The sequence below is a fragment of the Phasianus colchicus genome, chromosome 34 (genome assembly GCF_987193195.1).
Source record: "Phasianus colchicus chromosome 34, bPhaCol1.hap1.1, whole genome shotgun sequence".
NCBI classification, from domain to species: Eukaryota; Metazoa; Chordata; class Aves; order Galliformes; family Phasianidae; genus Phasianus; species Phasianus colchicus.
In genome coordinates, this window is record NC_143469.1 from 2334401 (window position 1) to 2350983 (window position 16583).

A 16583-nucleotide genomic window follows, 5' to 3' on the forward strand; every position below is an offset into this window, starting at 1 on the left:
TCCCCTCCATCCCAACATCCCCAGTGTCCCCAACGTCCCCAACATCCCCTCCATCCCAACGTCCCCAATGTCCCCAATGTCCCCAACGTCCCCAACGTCCCCTCCACCCCAATGTCCCCAACGTCCCCATCACCCCAATGTCCCCAACGTCCCCATCACCCCAATGTCCCCAACGTCCCCAACATCCCCTCCATCCCAACATCCCCATTGTCCCCAACATCCCCTCCACCCCAACGTCCCCAACGTCCCCATCACCGCAATGTCCCCAACGCCCCCCCCGCCCCACCTGCTCGGGCTTGCCCTGGTAGAGCTGCACCCTCTTGTGCCACTCGTGCACGTTGTGGGGGTTCTGGCGCAGCAGGACGCTGTTCAGCAGCAGCGGCCGCCGCTCCATCAGCTGCTCGAAGCGAGCCAGGCGCAGCTCCAGATCCACCTCGTCTGGGGGGCAGAGGGGGTCAGAACCACGGAAAGGGGGGCAGAAGCGAAGGATGGGGGGGCAGAACCACGGAAAGGGGGGCAGAAGCGAAGGATGGGGGGGCAGAACCACGGAAAGGGGGGCAGAAGCGAAGGATGGGGGGGCAGAACCACGGAAAGGGGGGCAGAAGCGAAGGATGGGGGGGCAGAACCACGGAAAGGGGGGCAGAAGCGAAGGATGGGGGGGCAGAACCACGGAAAGGGGGGCAGAAGCGAAGGATGGGGGGGCAGAACCACGGAAAGGGGGGCAGAAGCGAAGGATGGGGGGGCAGAACCACGGAAAGGGGGGCAGAAGCGAAGGATGGGGGGGCAGAACCACGGAAAGGGGGGCAGAAGCGAAGGATGGGGGGGCAGAACCACGGAAAGGGGGGCAGAAGCGAAGGATGGGGGGGCAGAAGCACAGAAATGGGGGCAGAAGCCAAGGAAGGGGGGGCAGAAGCATGGAAATGGGGGCAGAAGCCAAGGATGGGGGGGCAGAAGCATGGAAATGGGGGCAGAAGCCAAAAATGGGGGGGCAGAAGCATGGAAATGGGGGCAGAAGCAAAGGATGGGGGGTCAGAAGCATGGAAATGGGGGGCAGAAGCCAAAAATGGGGGGTCAGAAGCACGGAAATGGGGGCAGAAGCCAAGGATGGGGGGCAGAAGCATGGAAATGGGGGGCAGAAGACAAGGATGGGGGGGCAGAAGCGTGGAAATGGGGGGCAGAAGCAAAGGATGAGGGGGCAGAAGCGTGGAAATGGGGGGCAGGGGGGCCAGAATAATATTTGGGACCCCCATGGAAGGAGATGGGACCCACATGGTAAGACTGGGACCCCAAAGTGGGGCAGGGGGAGCCGTAACCGGGGCATTGGGACCCCGAAGTGGGGCAGGGACCCCAAACTGGGGCACTGGGACCCCAAACTGGGGTACGGGGACCCCAAAGTGGGGCAGGGGAGCCCTAAAAAGGGCACTGGGACCCCAAAGTGGGGCAGGTGGAGCCCTAAATGGGGCACTGGGACCCCAAAGTGGGGCAGGGGGACCCCAAAGTGGGGCAATAGGATCCCAAAGATGGGCACTGGGACCCCAAAGTGGGGTATGGGGACCTCAAAGTGGGGCAGGTGGGGCCCTAAATGGGGCATAGGGACCCCAAAGTGTAGCCGGGGGAGCCCTAAATGGGGCACTGGGACCCCAAAGTGGGGCAGGGGGACCCCAAAGTGGGGCACTGGGATCCCAAAGATGGGCACTGGGACCCCAAAGATGGGCACTGGGACCCCAAACTGGGGTATGGGGACCCCAAAGTGGGGCATTGGGAGCCCTAACCGGGGCATTGGGACCCCAAAGTGTGACAGGGGGACCCCAAAGAGGGGCACTGGGATCCCAAAGAGGGGCACTGGGACCCCAAACTGGGGTACGGGGACCCCAAACTGGGGCAGTGGGAGCCCTAAATGGGGCATTGGGACCCCAAAGTGGGGCAGGGGGAGCCCTAAATGGGGCATTGGGACCCCAAAGTGGGGCAGGGGGAGCCCTAAACGGGGCACTGGGACCGCAAAATGCAGCAGGGGGACCCCAAAGTGGGGCAATGGGATCCCAAAGATGGGCACTGGGACCCCAAACTGGTGTATGGGGACCCCAAAATGGGGCAGGGGGACCCCGAAGTGCAGCAGGGGGACCCCAAAGTGGGGTACGGGGACCCCGAAGTGGGGCAGGGACCTCAAACTGGGGCATTGGGACCCCGAAGATGGGCACTGGGACCCCAAAGTGGGGTATGGGGACCCCAAAGTGGGGTACGGGGACCCCAAAGTGCAGCAGGGGGACCCCAAAGATGGGCACTGGGACCCCAAACTGGGGCAGAGGGACCCCAAAGTGGGGCAGGGGGAGCCCTAAACGGGGCACTGTGACCCCAAAGTGGGGCACTGGGACCCCAAAGATGGGCACTGGGACTCCAAACTGGGGTACGGGGACCCCAAAGTGGGGCAGTGGGAGCCCTAAATGGGGCATTGGGACCCCAAGGTTGGGCAGGGGGACCCCAAAGTGGGGCACTGGGACCCTAAAGTGGGGTATGGGGACCCCAAAGTGGGGCAGTGGGAGCCCTAACCGGGGCAGGGGGACCCCAAAGTGGGGCAGGGACCTCAAACTGGGGCATTGGGACCCCAAAGATGGGCACTGGGACCCCAAAGATGGGGTATGGGGACCTCAAAGTGGGGTACGGGGACCCCAAAGTGCAGCAGGGGGACCCCAAAGTGGGGCATTGGGACTCCGAAATGGGGCAGGGGGACCCCGAAGTGGGGCAGGGACCTAAAAATGGGGCATTGGGACCCCAAAGGTGGGCACTGGGACCCCAAACTGGTGTATGGGGACCCCAAAGTGGGGCAGTGGGAGCCCTAACCGGGGCAGGGGGACCCCAAAGTGGGGCAGGGACCTCAAACTGGGGCATTGGGACCCCAAAGATGGGCACTGGGACCCCAAAGATGGGGTATGGGGACCTCAAAGTGGGGTACGGGGACCCCAAAGTGCAGCAGGGGGACCCCAAAGTGGGGCATTGGGACTCCGAAATGGGGCAGGGGGACCCCGAAGTGGGGCAGGGACCTAAAAATGGGGCATTGGGACCCCAAAGGTGGGCACTGGGACCCCAAACTGGTGTATGGGGACCCCAAAGTGGGGCAGGGGGACCCCAAAGATGGGCACTGGGACCCCAAACTGGTGTATGGGGACCGCAAAATGGGGCAGGGGGAGCCCTAAACAGGGCATAGGGACCCCAAAGTGGGGCAGGGGGAGCCCTAAATGGGCCACTGGGACCCCAAAGTGGGGCAGGGGGACCCCAAAGTGGGGCAATAGGATCCCAAAGATGGGCACTGGGACCCCAAAGTGGGGCATAGGGACCCCAAAGTGTAGCAGGGGGAGCCCTAAATGGGGCACTGGGACCCCAAAGTGTAGCAGGGGGATCCCAAAGATGGGCACTGGGACCCCAAAGTGGGGCAGGAGGAGCCCTAAATGGGGCACTGGGACCCCAAAGTGGGGTATGGGGACCCCAAAATGGGGCAGGGGGAGCCCTAAACGGGGCAGGGGGACCCCGAAGTGCAGCAGGGGGACCCCAAAGTAGGGCATTGGGACCCCGAAGTGGGGCAGGGACCTCAAACTGGGGCATTGGGACCCCGAAGATGGGCACTGGGACCCCAAAGTGGGGTACGGGGACCCCAAAGTGCAGCAGGGGGACCCCAAAGATGGGCACTGGGACCCCAAACTGGGGCAGGGGGACCCCAAAGTGGGGCAGGGGGAGCCCTAAACGGGGCACTGCGACCCCAAAGTGGGGCACTGGGACCCCAAAGATGGGCACTGGGACTCCAAACTGGGGTACGGGGACCCCAAAGTGGGGCAGTGGGAGCCCTAAATGGGGCATTGGGACCCCAAAGATGGGCACTGGGACCCCAAAGTGGGGTATGGGGACCCCAAACTGGGGTATGGGGACCCCAAAGTGCAGCAGGGGGACCCCAAAGTGGGGTATGGGGATCCCAAAGATGGGCACTGGGACCCCAAACTGGTGTATGGGGACCCCAAAGTGGGGAAGGGGGAGCCCTAAATGGGGCATTGGGACCCCAAAGTGGGGCAGGGGGATCCCAAAGATGGGCACTGGGACCCCAAACTGGTGTATGGGGACCGCAAAATGGGGCTGGGGGAGCCCTAAACGGGGCACTGGGACCCCAAAGTGGGGTATGGGGACCCCAAAATGGGGCAGGGGGAGCCCTAACCGGGGCACTGGGACCCCAAAGTGGGGCAGGGGACCCCAAAGTGGGGTACGGGGACCCCAAAATGGGGCAGGGGGACCCCGAAGTGGGGCAGGGACCCCAAAGATGGGCACTGGGACCCCAAACTGGTGTATGGGGACCCCAAAATGGGGCAGAGGGAGCCGTAAACGGGGCACTGCGACCCCAAAGTGGGGCAGGGGGAGCCCAAAGATGGGCACTGGGACCCCAAAGTGGGGTATGGGGACCCCAAAGTGGGGCAGGGGGAGCCTTAAACGGGGCATTGGGACCCCAATGTGGGGCACTGGGACCCCAAAGATGGGTACTGGGACCCCAAACTGGTGTATGGGGACCCCAAAGTGGGGCACTGGGACCCCAAACTGGTGTATGGGGCCCCCAAAGTGGGGCAGGGGGAGCCTTAAACGAGGCACTGGGACCCCAAAGCGGGTCGGCCCCCCCCTCAGCCCCCCTGACCCTCAGCCCCCCGCCCCCATTTCGGGCGCTGCTGACCGTCGTGGCTGCGGCCCAGCTGCGCGGCCGCGTCCATGCGCGCGGCGATGAGGCTCTCCTCGAACTGCGCGTAGCTGTCGAACACGTGGCTGAAGTCGCGCACCGTCATCACCGTCTGCACCGCCTCCTCGTACACATCGCGCGCCTGGGGGCGGGGCGGCACGGCGCGGGGGGGGGGGGGCGAAGGGGGGGGGGCACCGGGGGGGGGGTGTGACAAAGGGGGGGGGTGATAAAGGGGGGGGGACAAAGGGACGGTGAGAGGATGGGAGGCAGAGAAGGGATGGGGAGAACAATGCCCCCCCCCCGCCCCCCCCCATGGCAATAGAGGCCCCCCCCTCGCCCCCCCCCCCCCCCGTACCAATAGAGGCCCCCCCTCGCCCCCCCCATGATAATAGAGCCCCCTTCCCCGCCCCCCCCATACCAATAGAAGCCCCCTCCTCGCCCCCCCCCCCCCCATGCCAATAGAGCCCCCCTCCCCGCCCCCCCCTGAACCATGAGTCCCCTTCCCCACCCCCCCGCCCGCCCATGCCATACCAATGCCCCCCCCCAAAGTGCCCCCCCCCCAAAGTGCCCCCCCCCCAAAGTGCCCCCCCCACATGCTACCCCCGGAGGTGCCCCCCCCCCCATAGTGCCCCCCCATATGCCCCCCAAATAGTGCCCTCCCCCATAGTGCCCCCCCCATATTTCACCCCAGATGCCCCCCCCATAGTACCCCCCCCCATAGTGCCATCCCAGGTGCCCCCCACACACTACCCCCTCCATGTGCCCCCCCCCCCCCCACACTACCCCCCCAGGTGCCCCCCCATGGTCTCCCCCCCCCATAGTGCCCCCCCCCATATGGCACCCCAGATACCCCTCCCCATAGTGCCTCCCCCCATACTACCCCCGCCATATGCCCCCCCCCACAGTGTCCCCCCCCATAGTACCACCCCAGGTGCCCCCCCCCCCCCATATTCCACCCCATACGCCCCCCCCATAGTGCCCCCCCTATATTTCACCCCAGGTGCCCCCCCCCTAGTAGTTTCCCCCCCCCATATGTTCCCCCCCACAGTGCCCCCCTCCCCTAGGTCCCCCCCCCCCTTCTCGAAGTGCCCCCCCTCACAGTGCCCCCCCTCCACCTTCTCGAAGTGCCCCCCCCTCTTCTCGAAGTGCCCCCCCGCCCATAGTTCCCCCCCCATGTGCCCCCCCTTCTCGAAGTGCCCCCCCATAGTGCCCCCCCCACACCTTCTCGAAGTGCCCCCCACCTTCTCGAAGTGCCCCCCCCTCACAGTGCCCCCCCCCTTCTCGAAGTGCCCCCCCATAGTGCCCCCCACCTTCTCGAAGTGCCCCCCCCCTCACAGTGCCCCCCCCCCTTCTCGAAGTGCCCCCCCCTCACAGTGCCCCCCCCTTCTCGAAGTGCCCCCCCCACCTTGTCGAAGTGCCCCCCCCTCACAGTGCCCCCCCCCTCTCGAAGTGCCCCCCCACCTTCTCGAAGTGCCCCCCCCAGATGCCCCCCCCCTCGAAGTGCCCCTCCCATAGTGCCCCCCCCACCTTGTCGAAGTGCCCCCCATAGTGCCCCCCCCCTTCTCGAAGTGCCCCCCCCCTTCTCGAAGTGCCCCCCCCTCGAAGTGCCCCTCCCATAGTGCCCCCCCCACCTTGTCGAAGTGCCCCCCATAGTGCCCCCCCCCTTCTCGAAGTGCCCCCCCCCCTTCTCGAAGTGCCCCCCCCTCGAAGTGCCCCCCCTTCTCGAAGTGCCCCCCCCCTTCTCGAAGTGCCCCCCCCCTCGAAGTGCCCCCCCCATTCTCACAGTGCCCCCCCCACCTTCTCGAAGTGCCCCCCCCTCACAGTGCCCCCCCCTCTCGAAGTGCCCCCCCCCACCTTGTCGAAGTGCCCCCCCCCTCAGTGCCCCCCCCCTCTCGAAGTGCCCCTCCCATAGTGCCCCCCCCCCTTCTCGAAGTGCCCCCCCCTCGAAGTGCCCCCCCCCTTCTCGAAGTGCCCCCCCCCTCGAAGTGCCCCCCCCCTCGAAGTGCCCCCCCCCCCACCTTGTGGAAGTGCCCCCCCATGTGCCCCCCCACCTTGTCGAAGTGCCCGCTGCGGATGTAGAACTCGGCCATGGCGCCCCACAGGCGGCCCAGCTGGTCGGTGAAGCGCCGCAGGCCCCCCCGGATGATGGACTCGGCGTCCAGGGAGCGGATGGCGGCCGGGTGCTGCGACAGCAGCTCGCACAGCTCCTGCCACAGCTGGGGGGGGGCATGGGGGGGGGAAAAAGGTGGGGGAAAGTGGGGCACAGAGTGGGGGGGGGACAGAGGGCACGGGGGGTCAGTGGGGGGGGCAGAATGGGGGGGGACAGAGGGTACGGGGGGGTCAGTGGGGAGGGCACGGGGGGGGACAGAGGGGGGGGACAGAGGGAGACAATGGAGGGGGACAGAGGGGGGGGACAGAGGAGAGGACACAGGGGGCCAAGGGGAGGTCAGTGGGGGGGGACAGAGGGGGGGGACACGGTCGGGTCGGGGGGGGCACGGGGGGGGCAGAGTGAGAGTGGGGGAAAAAGGTGGGGAAAAAGTGGGGCACAGAGTGGGGGGGGGACAGAGGGGGGGGAACAGAGGAGAGGACAAGGCGGGGTGGACGGAGGGGGGGGGCACAAAGGGGGGCAGTGAGGGGGGGGTAAGGGGGGGACAGTGGGGGGGGCACGGGGGGAGCACAAAAGGGGGGCACAAAACGGGGGGAGGACACAGAGGTGGCACGGGGGGGGCACAGGGGGGGGCAGAGTGAGAGTGGGGAAAGAAGGTGGGGAAAAAGCTCCCCCCCCAATGACCCAACCCCCCCATGACCCCCCCAGCCCCCCCCCCCCCCCAATGACCCAACCCCCCCCAGGACCCCCCCAGCCCCCCCAAGATGCCCCCAATCCCCCCCAAGGACCCCCCAGCTCCCCCCAAATGACCCCAAGACCCCCCCCAGCCTCCCGGGGACCCCCCAACTCCTCCCCAATGACCCCAGCCCCCCCAAAACCCCCCCCATCCTCCTGAGGACCCCCCAACTCCCCCCCCAACGACCCCAAGACCCCCCTCAGCCCCCCCCACGACCCCCCCCCCCTCTCCCCAAAACCCCCCCCCCCCCACCTGGTACTTGGACTTGCCCTCCGCAGACACGAACCGCTCGTCGTTGACCAGCGCCGCCATCCTGACGGCCGCCTCGTCCAGCCGGCCCACGGAGCGCAGGTACTGCACGTACTGCTCCGCGCCCTCGGGGCACAGCTGGGGGGGGGCACGGGGGGGGGCACCGCCGGGTCAGCCCCCCCCCCACACTCCCCCCCATTCACCAACCTTCCCCCACCCACCCCGCGTCGCCCCCCTGCCACCCCCCGGCTCCCTGTCCTGCCTTAAGCGTCGCTCTCCGATGTCGTCCCCACCCCCCGTCACCAATCCTGCCCCCCCCCCATGTCACAACCCCCCCATGTCACCCCCCCCCCCCCCCCACATCACCCCCCCCATTCACCAATTCCCCCCCCCCCCCCACGCCACACCCCCCCATCATCAATACCCCCCCCCCCATGTCACCTCCCTGCCACCCCCCGGCTCCCTGTCCTGCTTTAAGCATCACTCTCTGATGTCACCCCCCCTGTCACCAACCCTACCCCCCCCCACTCACCAACCCCCCCATGTCACCCCCCCATTCACCAATTCCCCCCCCCACGTCACATCCCCCCCCCACCCCCCCATTCACCAACCTTCCCCCCCCCTCACCCCGTGTCACCTCCCTGCCACCCCCCGGCTCCCTGTCCTGCCTTGCTGCTCTCCGATGTCACCCCCCCCTGTCACCAACCCTGTCCCCCCCCACTCACCCACCCCCCCATGTCACCCCCCCCATTCACCAATTCCCCCCCCCCGTCACCCCCCCACTCACCAACCTTCCCCCCCCCCCCATCATCAACACCCCCCCCCCCATGTCACCTCCCTGCCACCCCCGGGCTCCATGTCCTGCCTTAAGCGTCGCTCTCCGATGTCACCCCCCCCCCCCCCCCCGTGTCACCAACCCTGCCCCCCCCATGTCACACCCCACCATGTCACCCCCCACTCATCAACCCCCCCACATCACCCCCCCATTCACCAATCCCCCCCCCCATCATCGATACCCCCCCCCCGTGTCATCTCCCTGCCACCCCCCAGCATCCCCTGTCGCTCTCTGATGTCACCTACCCCATGTCACCCCCCCCCACTCATCAACCCCCCCCACCCCATCTCACATCCCCCCTACCCCCCCACGTCACCCCCCCCCCACTCACCAGCCCCCCCCATCACCCCCCCCTCACCAACCTTCCCCCCCCCCATCATCAATACCCCCCCTGCCACCCCCCGGCTCCCTCTCCTGCCTTGTCACTCTCCAATGTCACCCCCCCACTCACCAACCACCCCATGTCACCCCCCCCATTCACCAATTCCCCCCCCCACGTCACATCCCCCCCCCCACCCCCATTCACCAACCTTCCCCCCCCCCCCCCGCGTCGCCCCCCTGCCACCCCCTGGCTCCCTGTCCTGCCTTAAGCGTCGCTCTCCGATGTCATCCCCCCCCCCCCCGTCACCTGTCACCAATCCTGCCCCCCCACCATGTCACCCCCCCCCCATGTCACCCCCCCCCCACGTCACCCCCCCCCATTCACCAATTCCCCCCCCCCACGTCACACCCCCCCATCATCGATACCCCCCCCCCCCCATGTCACCCCCCTGCCACCCCCCGGCTCCATGTCCTGCCTTGTCGCTCTCCGATGTCACCCCCCCCATGTCACCAACCCTGCCCCCCCCCACTCACCAACCCCCCCCACGTCACCCCCCCATTCACCAATCCCCCCCAGTACCCCTAACTACTGCTAACTGCCCCCAACCGCCCCCCAACTGCCCCCCAGTGCCCCCAACCGCCCCCCAACTGCCCCTAAGTGCCCCCAACTGCCCCCAAGTGCCCCCAACCGCCCCCCAACTGCCCCTAAGTGCCCCCAACTGCCCCTAAGTGCCCCCAACTGCCCCCCAACGGCCCCTAAGTGCCCCCAACCACCCCACAACCGCCCCTAAATGCCCCCAACAGCCCCCCGGTGCCCCCAACTGCCCCCCAGTGCCCCCAACCACACCTAAATGCCCCCAACTGCCCCCAAGCCGCCCCCAATGCCCCCAACAATCCTAAATGCCCCCAACTGCCCATAAGTGCCCCCAACCTCCCCCCAACCGCCCCCCAGTGCCCCCAACTGCCCCCCAACTGCCCCTAAATGCCCCCAACTGCCCCCCCAGAGCTGCCCCTAAATGCTCCCAACTCCCCCAAACCGCCCCCAACCGCCCCCCAACTGCCTCTAAATGCCCCCCCAGTGCCCCCAACCACCCCCAACTGCCCCTAAGTGCCCCCAACCACCCCCCCAACCTCCCCCCAACCGCCCCTCAGTGCCCCCAACTGCCCCCCAGAGCTGCCCCTAAGTGCCCCCAACTGCCCCCTAACTGCCCCCCAGTGCCTCCAACTGCCCCCCAACTGCCCCTAAATGCCCCCAACCGCCCCCCAGCTGCCCCCCCCAGCGCCCCCACCTTGAGGTAGCGGCGGTAGACCCTGACGGCGGTCTCGGGCAGGGGGGCCCAGTGCCCCCAATTGCCCCTAAGTGCCCCCAACTGCCCCCTAACTGCCACCCAGTGCCCCCAACTGCCCCTAAATGCCCCCCCAGTGCCCCCAACCACCCCCAACTGCTCCTAAGTGCCCCCAACCTCCCCCCAGTGCCCCCAACTGCCTCCCAGAGCTGCCCCTAAGTGCCCCCAACTGCCCCCTAACTGCCTCTAAATGCCCCCAACCGCCCCCCAGCCGCCCCCCCCAGCGCCCCCACCTTGAGGTAGCGGTGGTAGACCCTGACGGCGGTCTCGGGCAGGGGGCCCAGTGCCCCCAACTGCCCCCCAGTGCCCCCAACTGCCCCTAAATGCCCCCAACTGCCCCTAAATGCCCCAACTGCTCCTCCAACTGCCCCCAACAGGTCACCAGTGCCCCCAACTGCCCCTAAATGCCCCCAACTGCCCCCAAAACCGCCCCCAATGCCCCCAACTGCCCCCAACCGCCCCCCAGAGCTGCCCCTAAGTGCCCCCAACTGCTCCTAAGTGCCCCCAACTGCCCCCCAACTGCCCCTAAATGCCCCCAACTGGCACCCAACTGCCTCTAAATGCCCCCCCAGTGCCCCCAACCACCCCCAACTGCCCCTAAGTGCCCCCAACCTCCCCCCAGTGCCCCCAACTGCCCTCCAGTGCCCCCAACTGCCCCCCAGAGCTGCCCCTAAGTGCCCCCAACTGCTCCTAAGTGCCCCCAACCACCCCCCAGTGCCCCCAACTGCCCCTAAATGCCCCCAACCGCCCCCCAGCCACCCCCCCCCAGCGCCCCCACCTTGAGGTAGCGGCGGTAGACCCTGACGGCCCAGTGCCCCCAACTGCCCCCCAGTGCCCCCAACTGCCCCTAAATGCCCCCAACTGGCCCCCAACTGCCTCTAAATGCCCCCCCAGTACCCCCAACCGCCCCCCAACTGCCCCTAAATGCCCCCAACTGGCACCCAACTGCCTCTAAATGCCCCCCCAGTACCCCCAACCACCCCCAACTGCCCCTAAATGCCCCCAACCGCCCCCCAACTGCCCCCCCGGCGCCCCCACCTTGAGGTATCGGCGGTAGACCCTGACGGCGGTCTCGGGCAGGGGGTGCTGGCGCACGAAGCGCAGGTAGAGCGGCCACAGGCGGTGGTGCTGCGTGATGGGCAGCGCCCGCAGCGCGCGGTCGAAGGTGCGGCGCGTGCGGGTGATGCGGCCCTGCGACACCAGGAACTCGCAGTAATCCAGCCAGATCCGCGGCATCTGGGGGGCGGGGAGGGTTAGGGGGGGTTATGGGGCTGGGTATGGGATGGAGATGGGGCTGGGGGGGGCTATGGGGCCACCAGGAGCTTGCAGGAATCCAGCCAGATCCGCGGCATCTGGGGGGCGGGGGTTGAGGGGGGGTTAGGGGGGGCTGTGGGGCTGGGGGGGGTGGGTATGAGATGGAGATGGGGGGGTTATGGGGGGTGTGGGGCTGGGTATGGGATGGAGATGGGGATGGGGGGGTTATGGGGCCACCAGGAACTCGCAGTAATCCAGCCAGATCCGCGGCATCTGGGGAGCGGGGGGTGACGGGGGGTTAGGGGGGGTGTGGGGGGCTATGGGGGGTTATGGGGGGTTATGGGACCACCAGGAACTCGCAGGAATCCAGCCACATCTGCGGCATCTGGGGGCTGGGGGGGGGGTTATGGGGGGTTATGGGGGGTTATGGGGGGGTTATGGGGGGCTATGGGGCTGGGGGGGGGGTGGGGGGGTATGGGGCTGGGAGGGGGTTTGGGATGGAGATGGAGATGGGGGGGTTATGGGACCACCAGGAACTCGCAGGAATCCAGCCAGATCCGCGGCATCTGGGGGGCGGGGGGGTTATGGGGGGGGTGAGGGGGGGTTATGGGGAGCTGGGAGGGGGCTATGGGGCTGGGGGGGGCTATGGGGCCACCAGGAGCTTGCAGGAATCCAGCCAGATCCGCAGCATCTGGGGGGCAGGGGGTGAGGGGGGGTTATGGGGAGCTATGGGGGGTTATGGGGGGGTTATGGGGGCTGTGGGGGGGCTATGGGGCTGGGGGGGGTTATGGGGCCACCAGGAACTCGCAGGAATCCAGCCAGATCCGCGGCATCTGGGGGGCGGGGGGGTGAGGGGGGGGTTATGGGGGGCTGGGGGGGGTGGGTATGAGATGGAGATGGGGGGGTTATGGGGGGCTATGGGGCTGGGGGGGGTTATGGGGAGCTATGGGGGGTTATGGGGCCACCAGGAACTCGCAGGAATCCAGCCAGATCGGCAGCATCTGGGGGGCGGGGGGGTGAGAGGGGTTATGGGGGGGTTATGGGGGGCTGGGGGGGGCTATGGGGCTGGGGGGGCTTATGGGGCCACCAGGAACTCGCAGGAATCCAGCCAGATGAGTGAAGTTATGGGGCTGGGGGAGGTTGTGGGGCTGGGGGTGGTTGTGGGGCAGGGGGAGGTTGTGGGGCAGGGGGAGGTTGTGGGGCTGGGGGAGGTTGTGGGGCTGGGGGAGGTTGTGGGGCTGGGGGTGGTTATGGGGCTGGGTGAAGTTATGGGGCTGGGGGAGGTTGTGGGGCTCGGGGTGGTTATGGGGCTGGGGGAGGTTGTGGGGCTGGGGGAGGTTGTGGGGCTGGATGAAGTTATGGGGCTGGGGGTGGTTATGGGGCTGGGTGAAGTTATGGGGCTGAGGGAGGTTATGGGGCTGGGGTTGGTTGTGGGGCAGGGGGAGGTTGTGGGGCTGGGGGAGGTTGTGGGGCTGGGGGTGGTTGTGGGGCTGGGTGAAGTTATGGGGCTGAGGGAGGTTATGGGGCTGGGGGTGGTTGTGGGGCAGGGGGAGGTTGTGGGGCTGGGGGAGGTTGTGGGGCTGGGGGTGGTTGTGGGGCAGGGGGAGGTTGTGGGGCTGGGTGAAGTTATGGGGCTGGGTGAAGTTATGGGGCAGGGGGTGGTTGTGGGGCAGGGGGAGGTTGTGGGGCAGGGGGAGGTTGTGGGGCAGGGGGTGGTTGTGGGGCAGGGGGAGGTTGTGGGGCAGGGGGAGGTTGTGGGGCTGGGGGTGGTTGTGGGGCTGGGTGAAGTTATGGGGCTGAGGGAGGTTATGGGGCTGGGGTTGGTTGTGGGGCAGGGGGAGGTTGTGGGGCTGGGGGAGGTTGTGGGGCTGGGGGTGGTTATGGGGCTGGGTGAAGTTATGGGGCTGAGGGAGGTTATGGGGCTGGGGGTGGTTGTGGGGCAGGGGGAGGTTGTGGGGCTGGGGGAGGTTGTGGGGCTGGGGGTGGTTGTGGGGCAGGGGGAGGTTGTGGGGCTGGGGGTGGTTGTGGGGCAGGGGGAGGTTGTGGGGCTGGGGGTGGTTGTGGGGCAGGGGGAGGTTGTGGGGCTGGGTGAAGTTATGGGGCTGGGTGAAGTTATGGGGCTGGGGGAGGTTGTGGGGCAGGGGGAGGTTGTGAGGCTGGATGAAGTTATGGGGCTGGGGGTGGTTATGGGGCTGGGTGAAGTTATGGGGCTGGGGGAGGTTGTGGGGCTCGGGGTGGTTATGGGGCTGGGGGAGGTTGTGGGGCTGGATGAAGTTATGGGGCTGGGGGTGGTTATGGGGCTGGGTGAAGTTATGGGGCTGGGGTTGGTTGTGGGGCAGGGGGAGGTTGTGGGGCTGGGGGAGGTTGTGGGGCTCGGGGAGGTTGTGGGGCTCGGGGTGGTTGTGGGGCTGGGTGAAGTTATGGGGCTGAGGGAGGTTATGGGGCTGGGGGTGGTTGTGGGGCAGGGGGAGGTTGTGGGGCTGGGGGAGGTTGTGGGGCTGGGGGTGGTTGTGGGGCAGGGGGAGGTTGTGGGGCTGGGGGAGGTTGTGGGGCAGGGGGAGGTTGTGGGGCTGGGGGAGGTTGTGGGGCTGGGTGAAGTTATGGGGCTGGGGGAGGTTGTGGGGCAGGGGGAGGTTGTGGGGCTGGGGGTGGTTGTGGGGCAGGGGGAGGTTGTGGGGCTGGGTGAAGTTATGGGGCTGAGGGAGGTTATGGGGCTGGGGGTGGTTGTGGGGCAGGGGGAGGTTGTGGGGCTGGGGGTGGTTGTGGGGCAGGGGGAGGTTGTGGGGCTGGGGGTGGTTGTGGGGCAGGGGGAGGTTGTGGGGCTGGGTGAAGTTATGGGGCTGAGGGAGGTTATGGGGCTGGGGGTGGTTGTGGGGCAGGGGGAGGTTGTGGGGCTGGGGGTGGTTGTGGGGCTGGGGGTGGTTATGGGGCAGGGGGTGGTTGTGGGGCAGGGGGAGGTTGTGGGGCTGGGTGAAGTTATGGGGCTGGGTGAAGTTATGGGGCTGGGGGAGGTTGTGAGGCGGGATGAAGTTATGGGGCAGGGGGTGGTTATGGGGCTGGGGGTGGTTATGGGGCTGGGGGTGGTTGTGGGGCTGGGGGAGGTTGTGGGGCAGGGGGAGGTTGTGGGGCAGGGCTGGTTGTGGGGCAGGGGGTGGTTGTGGGGCTGGGGGAGGTTGTGGGGCAGGGGGAGGTTGTGGGGCTGGGGGAGGTTGTGGGGCAGGGGGAGGTTGTGGGGCTGGGGGAGGTTGTGGGGCTGGGGGTGGTTGTGGGGCAGGGGGAGGTTGTGGGGCAGGGGGAGGTTGTGGGGCTGGGGGTGGTTGTGGGGCTGGGTGAAGTTATGGGGCTGAGGGAGGTTATGGGGCTGGGGTTGGTTGTGGGGCAGGGGGAGGTTGTGGGGCTGGGGGAGGTTGTGGGGCTGGGGGTGGTTATGGGGCTGGGTGAAGTTATGGGGCTGAGGGAGGTTATGGGGCTGGGGGTGGTTGTGGGGCAGGGGGAGGTTGTGGGGCTGGGGGAGGTTGTGGGGCTGGGGGTGGTTGTGGGGCAGGGGGAGGTTGTGGGGCTGGGGGTGGTTGTGGGGCAGGGGGAGGTTGTGGGGCTGGGTGAAGTTATGGGGCTGGGTGAAGTTATGGGGCTGGGGGAGGTTGTGGGGCAGGGGGAGGTTGTGAGGCTGGATGAAGTTATGGGGCTGGGGGTGGTTATGGGGCTGGGTGAAGTTATGGGGCTGGGGGAGGTTGTGGGGCTCGGGGTGGTTATGGGGCTGGGGGAGGTTGTGGGGCTGGATGAAGTTATGGGGCTGGGGGTGGTTATGGGGCTGGGTGAAGTTATGGGGCTGGGGTTGGTTGTGGGGCAGGGGGAGGTTGTGGGGCTGGGGGAGGTTGTGGGGCTCGGGGAGGTTGTGGGGCTCGGGGTGGTTATGGGGCTGGGTGAAGTTATGGGGCTGAGGGAGGTTATGGGGCTGGGGGAGGTTGTGGGGCAGGGGGAGGTTGTGGGGCTGGGGGAGGTTGTGGGGCTGGGGGTGGTTGTGGGGCAGGGGGAGGTTGTGGGGCTGGGGGAGGTTGTGGGGCAGGGGGAGGTTGTGGGGCTGGGGGAGGTTGTGGGGCTGGGTGAAGTTATGGGGCTGGGGGAGGTTGTGGGGCAGGGGGAGGTTGTGGGGCTGGGGGTGGTTGTGGGGCAGGGGGAGGTTGTGGGGCTGGGTGAAGTTATGGGGCTGAGGGAGGTTATGGGGCTGGGGGTGGTTGTGGGGCAGGGGGAGGTTGTGGGGCTGGGGGTGGTTGTGGGGCAGGGGGAGGTTGTGGGGCTGGGGGTGGTTGTGGGGCAGGGGGAGGTTGTGGGGCTGGGTGAAGTTATGGGGCTGAGGGAGGTTATGGGGCTGGGGGTGGTTGTGGGGCAGGGGGAGGTTGTGGGGCTGGGGGTGGTTGTGGGGCTGGGGGTGGTTATGGGGCAGGGGGTGGTTGTGGGGCAGGGGGAGGTTGTGGGGCTGGGTGAAGTTATGGGGCTGGGTGAAGTTATGGGGCTGGGGGAGGTTGTGAGGCGGGATGAAGTTATGGGGCAGGGGGTGGTTATGGGGCTGGGGGTGGTTATGGGGCTGGGGGTGGTTGTGGGGCTGGGGGAGGTTGTGGGGCAGGGGGAGGTTGTGGGGCAGGGCTGGTTGTGGGGCAGGGGGTGGTTGTGGGGCTGGGGGAGGTTGTGGGGCAGGGGGAGGTTGTGGGGCTGGGGAAGGTTGTGGGGCAGGGGGAGGTTGTGGGGCTGGGGGAGGTTGTGGGGCTGGGGGTGGTTGTGGGGCAGGGGGAGGTTGTGGGGCTGGGGGTGGTTGTGGGGCAGGGGGAGGTTGTGGGGCAGGGGGAGGTTGTGGGGCTGGGGGTGGTTGTGGGGCAGGGGGAGGTTGTGGGGCAGGGGGAGGTTGTGGGGCAGGGGGTGGTTGTGGGGCAGGGGGAGGTTGTGGGGCAGGGGGAGGTTGTGGGGCTGGGGGTGGTTGTGGGGCAGGGGGAGGTTGTGGGGCAGGGGGAGGTTGTGGGGCTGGGGGTGGTTGT

At 67.8% G+C, this 16583-nt stretch overlaps 1 protein-coding gene across 1 annotated transcript in view; it reads right to left on the minus strand.

The window, feature by feature from the left end:
• The window catches only part of XAB2 (XPA binding protein 2), a 53584-nt gene that overhangs the window by 26191 nt on the left and 10810 nt on the right, over positions 1 to 16583 (minus strand). The window contains exons 4-8 of the mRNA XM_090128923.1: positions 11338 to 11535; positions 7801 to 7935; positions 6757 to 6921; positions 4703 to 4847; positions 287 to 438 (exon numbers count right to left, since the gene is read on the minus strand). Coding sequence (XP_089985049.1) covers positions 287 to 438; positions 4703 to 4847; positions 6757 to 6921; positions 7801 to 7935; positions 11338 to 11535 — 795 coding nt within the window. The remainder of the gene's footprint in view (positions 1 to 286; positions 439 to 4702; positions 4848 to 6756; positions 6922 to 7800; positions 7936 to 11337; positions 11536 to 16583) is intronic.